Source organism: Vicia villosa, unplaced genomic scaffold (assembly GCF_029867415.1).
Source record: "Vicia villosa cultivar HV-30 ecotype Madison, WI unplaced genomic scaffold, Vvil1.0 ctg.000680F_1_1, whole genome shotgun sequence".
In the NCBI taxonomy this organism is placed as follows: Eukaryota; Viridiplantae; Streptophyta; class Magnoliopsida; order Fabales; family Fabaceae; genus Vicia; species Vicia villosa.
This window is the reverse complement of record NW_026705304.1, coordinates 282,830-294,294: the sequence shown is the minus strand read 5'-3', so window position 1 is coordinate 294,294 and position 11,465 is coordinate 282,830. Positions and strand designations below refer to the sequence as shown.

The following is an 11,465-nucleotide window of genomic DNA, read 5'->3' as shown; positions in this document are numbered from 1 at the left end:
ATGTCCTAGACACGGGTCTCATGGGGTCGTTCGTAGCCTCCGAGACTTTTTGTCTCTTTGGATTTTAGAACAACTCATTTTATCCAATGAGGTTCGAATTTTTGGGCTAGGTTCTCGGAGAGATCAGTTAAATATCCAGTCCTGCCCTCAACAAAGTCAAGCTTCGTTTTGGACATTTCCGAATATTCAACCCACTCCGAGTGGAGTTATCAATGAGACTTGTAGGCGATTCAAGTCCCCCCTGATCTCAAGGATAACTCCCACACTTAGGTTTAACAACAATTTATATTATCCCAGAATATAAAAAAAAAAACAACAATTGTATATAAGCAACTAAAGCGAATATTTATTTAAATTACAGTAAAAATAAATAAGTAAAAATTGCTGTAAATAGATATCGATAAATAAACAAATGAATTTAAATTTGAATATTTAAAAACAAACAAACCTCGAAGTCCAGCCGCTTATAATTTGAAAATATAGTATGACAGTAGTTAAATAAAAATTTAAATTACTGTAATTTAAGGCTGTAAATAAATAAATAAATTTAAATTTAAATGTTTAAAAACTAACCTTGGAATCCGGCTGCTTATAATTCAGACAATGCATTAGAGCAACAAATATTTAAAAATATATATTTATTTAAATGACGTAGATAGAAGGAAAGGTAAATAAATAAATACATAAAAAATAAAAAATAAAATATTTATAAAAATAAATAAACCCTAAAATGGAGAATTAGCCAAACCCTAAAAAAATATTTGCCAAAAACCTAAAGATTCTGCCAAAAACCTAAACCCTGTTAAAACCTATAGGAGCATAGTATTCACCATTAGTGTATTCCCCAGCAGAGTCGCCAGCTGTAGCAACCTGCCCTAAAAATTAAAGATTTTAGAGTCCCCACCTATTCTGAAGGGCGAATAGGAAACCCTACGCAGTTAAGAGATTCGGGTAAGATTATTATAATCAGGTCGAGGGAAGGTGTTAGGCACCCTCAAACCTTTCCTAAGGTTTTATCGAAGATAAGGTTTATGGATAAAATTATAGAGGTTAATAGCTAATGAAATGAAAAGGGAAAAATTGAGATCTTAAGTGAATTGAGATTTTAGGGAGGGGGACTCGCCTTGGTTATCCAAGTGCCTACGTATCTCCTTAGGGAGAATCAGAGTCAACGTAGTTCGGGCACAAGGTTGTACGCCTTAGAATTTGATATGAAGGTGTTTGAAGGTATTTTGAGTTACCTATCGTAGTTTTGAGTTTGCAAGGCATTTTGAATTGCCTGATCGAAAAGGATGAAAATCCGTAGTTTGATTTGTGTTTTAAGGTTTTGGGCGTACAACCCTGATTTTAATTTGTTACCATTAGTTGCAATAATCAATAGGTTTGATTACCATGGCTAACGGATTGAAGGGAGGATTGCTAACCACTATAATCGATAGATTCGATTATCACGAATAGCAAATGTGTGTATTTTAATTATCGTTACTCCTCATAATCGATAGATTCGATTACAAATGATAACGAATTGATAAGAAATGCTAATCATCATAACCAATAAGATGGTTGCAACCTTTTAGCAAGATAAATTTATTTTCATTTATATTTAAGAATGAAGTAATTATTTGATTATTACCCACCACGACCAATTGATTTAATCGAAGCGAATAATAAATTAAATCTTATTATTATGGCTAAAAAATTAATGGGGTTGGGTAAACCCCAATGCCTTGGCAACAATTTTCTAAGGTTTTTATGATTTTTAATTATTAAAATTATCAAATAAATTAAATCGGCCTAATCGAAATTATCGGGAGAAAATCCTAATATTAATTATTAGCTTAATTCTATTTTGGTATTCTAACCCTAATATTAAGAAAATTAAAAAAAATTTAACTAATATTAATCTAAATCATTAGATAATAGAATAAATAAAAAAAATATTATGAAATAACCTGGCTTCAATCCTATGTGGTGAGCCCTTGCACCTCCATGATGCACCTCCATCCTTGTGTGCGTAGGATCTGAGTTGGTGTGATCCTGTGGCCAGATGATGAGGTACATTGTAAGGGCGCGTGTGGGGTGAACCGCCGGATCTGCAGGCATGTGTCACCAAAGAAAATAAGAAAAAGGTTTGTCAACCCCGTGGATCGAACCGGCACGTCATCGCTCACCCCTTAGACATGCTTCCTCCCACTGAGCCATTTGTATTCCGCTGTTAAACCAACCATCATCAGTTAACATATATAAACATATAATTCAGAAAAAAAACAAACGCTCTATCATCGTCGTCCCCTTCCGCTCCTCTGTTCTTGTTGCGTTCTAATCCTTAGTAACATCAGAGACAGCCGATGTTCTCTCTGCGTTTTCGACCACCAAAACACAAGATCCACTACTTTTTCGAATCGGAAGCGTTATCGGCGGTTGCGAGGGTAGTCCGGTGGTTGTTGACTTCCGATAGCACCGTGGACGGAGGGTGATGACGTCGAAGGCTATCGTTGGTGGTGTTCGGAAATTTCCGAATTGATTTTGATGATGAAGCGATGTTGTTCGCGAATCGTCGGTGATTGGTTCGACTTGCAGCGTCGTCGTTTGAAGAGGTGATTTGGTTCAGATCTGATGCCGTTTTCGGTTTTATGATGCCATTGTTCCCACATCTACTTCTCCTTTATTTGTGCTTTATGGTATAATTGCTGCAAAAACAAAAAGGACAAAGTCGACCAATATTGTTCTATTGTTAATAGAACATTTTAGCTGTTAGAATTATGATTATGGAAAGATTGAATGGTTCGGAAACAAATTGATGCACTGAAGTTTTGATTTTTGTTCCGGTCTTTGACGAGTATTGTTAGCAGTCATGTGGAGTTTTGGGAATGTACATGGATTCAGTTTGTGTTCTGCATGTCCAAAGGTATTGTGTTGATGTTTTGAATGGTGTTTTGAGTTGTTACCGTCGGTTACGAGGTGTATGTACAAGACCAGGTCCAATAAGGGTTAGGGTGTGAAAGTCTAAATATGTACGTGCAGATTTTTGGATGGAAATTTGCCCCCCCTCCCTTCATGTGTATGAAAATGTTACATTTATACTAGTCAAAATTAGGGTTTTCTACACCTAATGGGCCTAATGCCCAATTAAACTTAATAATTAATTAATAATACTAATAACTGAAAAGGACTATATTTAATAAAATAAACTAATAATGATATTATTAACAGTCTAATATCTAATTAACCCCTAATTAATTACTAAAAAAAGATTGATAATTATTCTACTAATATTAGTAATAATAATCATAATAAAATCTAATTGATAATAAGATGAGTAAATAATTAAAACTACATTGTAGTAAAAAAAGATGAAGAACCCTTAGAATGAAATAGATGGGTCCAAATATTTGAGGTCCAAATACCTGCTAATTACACACCTAAATTTAGTTGAAGGTTTCATAAGAACGTGGGTTTAACAATAGATATGTTAAACCCCATGGCCCTTAATTTTTACACCTTTAGTAAATTAAAGAATGCGAATAGTATCGGGTAAATTTTGGAGTATGACACATGTCTTCTCTTCGTGTTTGAGCCGACATACACTAGGATGACCTTGTAATTTAGAGCATAATTCATGGTTATGAAAATCCTAAATTTTTACTTCTTGGTAGCTGTCATACCCCAAAATTTGCCCTCCTCTTTTCATCTCCAATAACTCAAGGTTTATAAGTTGGTCGATTTTGGAGAAATGCGTAAAGCCCTAATTAAGTGATTTTGGTTTTTTTTTTGACCAATGGACCTAAGATGTGGATTTCAAACTTGTTTGCGGGCCTTATGATGACTCTTAAAATAATTATTTTATTTTTATAATATTTATTTTTATTTATTTGAATTTTTATTCATGTAAATATGGATAAATCATATAAAATTGAAATAATTTGTTTTTAAGATTTGTTTTTTTCAATTAGTTTAAATGATTCAACATGTCCCCAACATGAATAAAATTTCTAAACTTATTTTCATATTTTTTTTATTATTTATACATTTATTTGAATTTCTATTCAATTAGATCTTAAATAAATAAAAAAATTAGTAAAGTACCAAAAGAATGGGGCATGGTTTAAAGACTTGGATCTCTATCACATTGGAAGCCCAAGATGACATATGGATAACTGCAAACCGTGTAAAAACATGAAAGGGAATGAGAGCTAATTTTGGAAGGTTTCTATGGTGATTGCAATCAAGATTCCAATCATGGATTGTTAAAAGATTCAATGACTAATTGTTAACCTAATGGAATCATATATAACAGAACAACAATTGCAAAGAAGAGAAAGAAAAAAACAAGGATTGGCTGGCCGCTAAAAGAAACCTGAACCGAAAAAAAGAAAAAGAAAGGGGAATTCGTTTTAGGAATTAAGGGTTGTTTCAAGGTGTGTTGAATATCTTAATCAATCCTTTGGTGTCTCCTGGTACGATTCCAATCATCACCTGCGACCAAGACGTTCGGAATCGCCCACGCAAATGTTCTGAGTTTGTGTTTTCAAAAATCCTCGATTTCACGGATTAAGCCATCATAAATTGGTTTCGAATGAATGTTGTGTTTATATAGATCTGTGGATTGTTTTTGTATAGTTTGATCGGTGTTTATATGCAGAATCGGCGTTCCGCCATTAATAGGGTTCAAGAGCTTCAGATTGGGGGTTTCGGATTCAGGAAAAATTGGACCAAAAGAGTGGTACTAACGAACTCAGTGAGGCAAAACGAATCGAACTATGCCCTCACCATGAATTTCTATGGCTTATTTCTGGATCTTTGAAATTCGCAGGTCTCTCGCCACGCACCAGAAGCGTTGCCATATATTTTCGTTTCCAGAAAATTGAAACGAGGAAGGAGATGCAAATGGCGCGCGTGTCTTTAAGATTCTTGTATTTTATTACGTATATTATTTGATTCGCGTATACTTTTAACAACGTGATAAAATAGCACAGTTGGTAGAAGGCATCCCTTGGTGAAGGAGAGAACCTGGGTTCGATACCCAGGTGAGACATTTATTTTTTAACAAACTTGGCTCTCAGATCCAGTGTACGTGATGCTATGCATTCCACCATATGCCTTCAATTACAACCGCTGGATGAATAGACTATCAGATCCAACACATATCAACATGCAGGTCCATCATAGACCTCAAAGGCTGCCACACAGGATTACTGCCCAGGTTTTTTTATTAGTTTTGTTTTATAACTTGTTTTATTTTGTATTTTCTATTTTAGTTTAGAATTGAATTTAGGGGTATATTTTATAGTTTTAGTTTAGGTTTTAAAATAATAAAAATTAGGATTAGGGTAATGACTAGTGTTAGGATTTTTCCCGATTTACCTGATTATTCGATTTAATTTAACTTAATCAATTTTAATTATAAAATTCATGAAAACCCTAGAAGATTGTTACCAATGTATTAGGGTTTACTCAATCCCATTGGCCATTGGCCAAGGTATTAGGATTAGGTTTTCTAACCAACTTACTTTTAACACAACAATCTTAGAATTTTATTCGCTTCGATTAAATCAATTGATCGCGGTGGGTAATAATCAGTTATTTAATTAATCAAATCCCATAATAAAATACATATTATTTGGCTAAATGGTTTCAACCATCTTATTGGTTGTGATGATTAGCCTATCTTCCCATTTAAATTCATTATTATTTTTAATCGAATCAATCGATTACGAGGGATAATGATACAAATTAAATCATCAAAATTTCTAAAAATACTTTTATTCGTTATTAGTGATAATTGAATCTATCAATTAAAATTGGTAACGATACCACTACTAATCTTTTAACTATGGTGATCGAATCTATTGATCATCGCGGTTAATAGTAACATATTAAAATCAGGGTTGTACGCCCAAACCTCAAAAACACTTTTCAAACCTTTCAAAACTACAAGTTTCAAACTACGGATCTTCATCCTCATTCAAAACTACGATAGGCTACTCAAAAGCCTTCAAACCATCTCAAATCAAATTTCAAACCTTAAGGGCGTACAACCCTTCCCCGAACTACGTAGACTCTGATCCTCCATAAGGAGGTACGTAGGCACTTGGCAACAAGGCGAGTCCCCCTCCTCCAAATCCTAATCATGTTAATCTAATTAAATTCTGTCTGTTACCCTTCTTTATAAACCCTGCCATGAAACCCTTATCTTTGACATATTAGCCTTTAGGAAAGGGTTGAGGGTGCCTAACACCTTCCCTCGACCTGAATATAGTATCTTACCCTGATCTCTTAACTGCGCGAGGTTTCCTATTCGCCTTGGTAGAATAGGTGGCGACTCTCTAAACCTTTAAATTTTAGGCAGGTTGCTACAGTAGCCAACATGTAACCACAAGTTTTAAAAGGACATTCACATTTTCTACTACATGTGTCATCTCTTTTAAACTTCCTTAGAGGAGTTTGGTATTTCCTGCTTCTTTCGCACAACATTCTTACAAAAGCGTTTCTTTTACCCGAACTATTATCCGATCTTCCTATAACCACACCAAAACCAAGTCTAGTTGCAGCCCTATGAATCTATGTGAACATGTTATCACGATCATCAAACTCTTGCTTGTTAATAAAGTCGCCGACGACATCTACCGACTTTACGACAACCCCTTGAACATTTGGAGATACATCGTTTATAGAAACTAATTCTTTTGAGATATTATCAAGGTGCATCATAACTATTTTGTAAACAATAACAAAAATTAAAAAAAATTAAAAAACTGTTGTAAAAAAACAACACTGACATGTTTCAGAGATGTACACTCGAAAGTGTTCATCTTCAACACGTTCCGAAGTTGTACCTACGGAAGCAACGTTACTTTTTTTTTTTTTTTACAAAATTTGATGATTAATGTGAGCATTGTAATGGACAAAGTATAATCTTTACCTGAAATTCATTCTTCTCTTGCTCCCTTTGATTTGTTGCACCAAAAAGTTAGAGTTTTGCAGTGAAAAATGATATTGATGATGTACTGTTTTTAGGTTGGTGAAGGTGAGTGTTGAAGAAGAAAATCAACAATGGAGAGTGAACACATTGCTTCAAAGTATAGTAGAAAGTTTTGGAGCTACATCTCTGGAATAATCTGGCGCTAAGACATTCCGTATATGTAGCTTAGGAAGATCCTTTGAACTGAATTATTATGAAGTTTTTCCAATGTTGTTTAGTTTAAAATACTTTCGTATATGTAGCTCGAAAAAAACTAAATTTTGACAAAAAAATATAGTTCCTAATATATATCTCCGAAATCAGAAGACATAAATAGAATTACGTTAAATACGTAAAAGTATCAAGGTGTGGATTAAGAAACTCCCAAACAAAATATGGTTGTACAAAATTGCCAACTGTTGTTCAAGTATGATGGACATTTTTCAGTAAAATTTCTTTGATTAAAAAATTAGTCACTATTAATATTATTAAATACTTAATAATTTAGTGTATTTAATTTGACCAAATAGATATTTTTTATGTATAATTTCAAAGTTTTAGTTACTTTAGAGAAAAAATATTACTTGTTTTTGAATTTTCCTTTAATTTCTCAAATGAATATTTGTATTATAATTTAATATAATATTATATATTTTGGCAACAAATATGTATATTCAACGCCTGAAATTAAGGTACATGAACGTTAAAGTTTTTTTTCCTTAAATAATGAATTTATACATTATTTTCTTTGACTGGTTTTTTTATATATATTTTTAAATGGAAAATGATTTTATCAATATATTAATAATTTTTATTTTCCGCCTTTTACATTTTTAGTCTCTCATCCACTATATAAAGAATTACAGGTTCATTATATTCATCAAATAACTTATAAAAAAAAGGAGAGAACTTTTACATTTTTATTCTCTCATTCACTAAAGAATGAGTAACAATGAAGGCAATTTTGGTTGTGGTCGAGAACTGGCTTACCTCCTCAGAGACAATATCAATGTGAGTGTTAGTCAATTTTTTTTTTTAATTTTCTTTTATTTTTAATTAATTATTCTATTAGATATTTATAAAAGTTTCTATGACTAATTCTATTTGTCTATGTTGTTACATGAAACAGAATAAAGTACAAGATTTTAGATCTAGGTGCTGTGATATGATTAGAGCAAATGCAGAAATTATACCGACTGAGGTACTTATTCATATATCATATAATTATTTTTATAAACACATCACTCTGATATTGTGTAAAAAAGTTGAATGAAAAAACAGTGACTAAATAATATTATATTTTTGTTTTATATGCAATAGGCATAATTAAAAATAATTTTCGTCCAATAATTATTTAAAGTTAAAATATTTAATACATTTAAAATTATTTATAAATACAATTGAGTAAAAAAAAATTTTGTTCTTGTTTTTATTATTATAAATGATGATGTTGTTTGACAGGAATCAACTGGACATGGAAAGCGATCGACAACAACAGTGATAGACACAAAAATCTTTTCTTTTTCATTCCCTAAGGATTCCAACGTTACATATTTCTCTGATATAGATAATATGTTGTCCAATCTTAAACATTGGAAAGTACAGTGTCGAAAAAGGAATTCAGGAAAATGTGATACGGTAAAAAGAAATTATTTTCTTCCTGTACTTGTTGTCTTGTTGATTGAAGTTTCTTCATTTTTGTTCTTAGATCTGAATATTTTTATGGTATAGTTATCTTCAAAATAATACATAAATGTTTACGAATACAATACTAATGATTTGTTTAAATTTTGTTTTTTAAAGTACTATATTCATGACGTTATCAACGGTGGTAAAAAATTACGATCAGTTACAGAGGTTGTGAATCGTTTACTTCCTGAAGGCTATGCCAAGTTGGAATCAAGGAAAAGAAAGGGAAAGGTTGTGAATTAAAATATAATTTATAATTTTTTTATTGCATTATTTTTAAATTATACTTTAAACATTTTTAGCTATAATTATATGTATAATATCTATATTTTACTTCTTCTAATAATTGTTAGGACGATGAGGTTGATGGTGAAGATAATAAGGTTGAAATCGAGGCAAAGGATGAAAACAGTCCTAAAGTTATAAGTGATTATTTACTTTTTCCTAATGCCTTTGTATCTAGGAAGAAGAGAAAATATAAAAAGAGGGTGATGCATCAAACTTAAGTTTAATATTAAGGTTCCTACAATTTATTTTACATGATTTTGACTGACTATTTTATAAATATTTACTATTTTTTAGGTTAAAAAAGAAAAACACGCTCCAAAAGAGAAAAATATTGCTCCAAGTTCTCTAGACTCTTCAAAATTTTCTCCTAAGATTGAAGCTCAAGTGAACAATTCGGAAGTTGAAAATATTTTTGGTTCTCTAGTCAGCAAGGTCAAAGGAATTAATCCTCAATTTAGAAATATTTGTTGTACTCCTGAAATCGAGGTCAAGGCGAAATTTTTTGAATCAGAAGTCAAATTTTGTCCTCTAATGTCTGAGCACAAGAAATTATCCTCGGATAAGGTTTACAATGAAGATAATAATTTTGAAATCGAGGCTAAGGATGGAGACAATCTTAAAGTTAGGAGTGATGACTTACTTTTTCCTAGTACCTATGTACCTAGGAAGAAGAGAAACTATAAAAAGAGGGTGATGCACTGACATATATTAAATATTATTATTGCTACATCCATTTTCTTACATAATTTGGACTAACTATTTTGTATTATTTATTATTTATAGGTTAAAAAAAAAAAGCAAGCTGAAAAAGAGACAAATATTTCTCTAAGCTCTCAAATCTCTTCAACATTTCCTCCTAAGATTGAAGACAAAGTGAGCAATTCGAAAACTGAAAATGTGTCTTGTCATCTAATTGTTAAAGTCAAAGGAAACAACTCTCAAGCTGAAAATGTGTTTCGTCCTCCTGAGATCAAGGACAAGGCAAAATATTCAGAATTTGAAAATATTTCTTGTCCTTCAATGTCTAAGATTAAAGAGAACAATTCAGAAACGGAAAATCAATTTTGTCCTCAAAGAATGGAAGACATTGAAAATATTTTGGAAGTCGGAAATATTTCAATAGAAACTTTGTTAAACCCACAAGAAGTTCAGGTTGAATCTTTATTAAGTATTCCTGAAGTGCAACCCATTGATCATGTTAATCAAGGAGTGTTGAAAGAAATGTTGATAGCATGCGATCATAATAATTTGACATTAGCGAAGGACGACAATAACTATGAAGTATTGTCTGAAATTACCGAAGATTTTTCGGAGTATGATGATCTCATTGAAAGTTTTTTTAAAAAATTTTTATGTTTACTTAAGTATGTAAAATAATCATCAAATACCAAATAAAGGATGATATGTTATTATTCTCATTAACCTTTTTTACGAATGTGGTTTTGTTAGTCCTTTTAAAATCTTCCTTTATAGTTTGAGTCTTGGAAAAAATAATTTTTTATTATTTGTTTTGGATCGAACTCTAAATTATTAGAGCATTTTTATAATATATATATATATATATATATATATATATATATATATATATATAATTTTAATCAACAATCACCTTAAATGTCCATTTTTAATATATGAGTATTGTAGGTTACTAAAACGTTTCATCAAATCTAGACAAAAAAAACTAAAATAAATTTCTTAATCAGTTATTAAAGCTAATTTTTTACAATATTAAAAAATATAATTGAAATATTTTTTATAGAATGGACAATTTTTTTCGAATTGTAATAGAATGGACAATTTTTTAACCTCGGGCCAGCAAGATGTTAACCAAATGGGCCAGGTGGGCCGTACTGAAGATTCTGGCTCGTGTGGGCTTGAGGAAGTGGGGACTAAATTATCTAAGGATGTTCTAGGTCTAAAGACTTTAATTTTGGGGCCAACTAAAGGCACTGTTCATTCTAATGTTAACAAAGCATTGAATGCATTAGAAAACACTAGCGGTGGAGCGGGGTCCGAATCTATTTCTTCCTCTTCTCGTAGCAGTTCTTCTTTCAAAGCTTCTATGTCATCAACAAAATTTTCCGACGGCATTGTATTATGTGGCAGGTCTACTTCTGATTCTGATGTTGTTAGGATTAATAAGTGGTTAGGGCAGAACGTGAATATGGAAGAAGATTCGGTTGGAGAAGTAACGCAAAAGGTTTGGAAAGGAGCACGTCATCTGGGAATGTCTGGGGGAGGTTCGGTGTCAACAAATTGAGGATATTCGTGTTCGTGAAGTTGGAAACAGAAGAGGAAGCGGGACGAAGGATGTTAATAATTCTACTTTCCAACAATTATTACATCGTTCAATATGCGAGGGTGTGGGAGTCAGGAAAAGAAGAGAGCTATTAGGAAACTCATTAGTGACTTTAAGGAGGATGTTTGTTTTGTGCAGGAATCCAAGCTTCAAGCTTTGAATAGTGATTTTGTGAATTCTCTTTGGTATGGTTCTGGGACAGGATGGAGTGCAAAATGGGCGGAAGGC

At 32.1% G+C, this 11,465-nt stretch overlaps 1 protein-coding gene across 1 annotated transcript; it reads left to right on the top strand.

The window, feature by feature from the left end:
- Positions 1-7,754: 7,754 nt before the first annotated feature.
- Positions 7,755-11,198, top strand: LOC131630413 (uncharacterized). The gene is made up of 8 exons (XM_058901192.1): positions 7,755-7,972; positions 8,091-8,162; positions 8,423-8,599; positions 8,765-8,881; positions 9,004-9,138; positions 9,233-9,628; positions 9,722-10,251; positions 10,727-11,198. The coding sequence occupies exons 1-8, from the start codon at positions 7,904-7,906 to the stop codon at positions 11,196-11,198; spliced, it is 1,968 nt and encodes a 655-aa protein (XP_058757175.1). The 5' UTR covers positions 7,755-7,903.
- The last annotated feature ends 267 nt before the right edge of the window (positions 11,199-11,465 follow it).

What these genes read in the sequence shown, in the direction of transcription:
- LOC131630413 (XM_058901192.1), top strand. Translation starts at nt 7,904, where the DNA reads ATGAGTAACAATGAAGGCAATTTTGGTTGTGGTCGAGAACTGGCTTAC. An exon ending in AGAGAAAATATAAAAAGAGG is followed by an intron (nt 9,139 to 9,232) that starts GTGATGCATCAA and finishes ACTATTTTTTAG; the next exon opens with GTTAAAAAAGAAAAACACGC. An exon ending in ATTACCGAAGATTTTTCGGA is followed by an intron (nt 10,252 to 10,726) that starts GTATGATGATCT and finishes GAATTGTAATAG; the next exon opens with AATGGACAATTTTTTAACCT.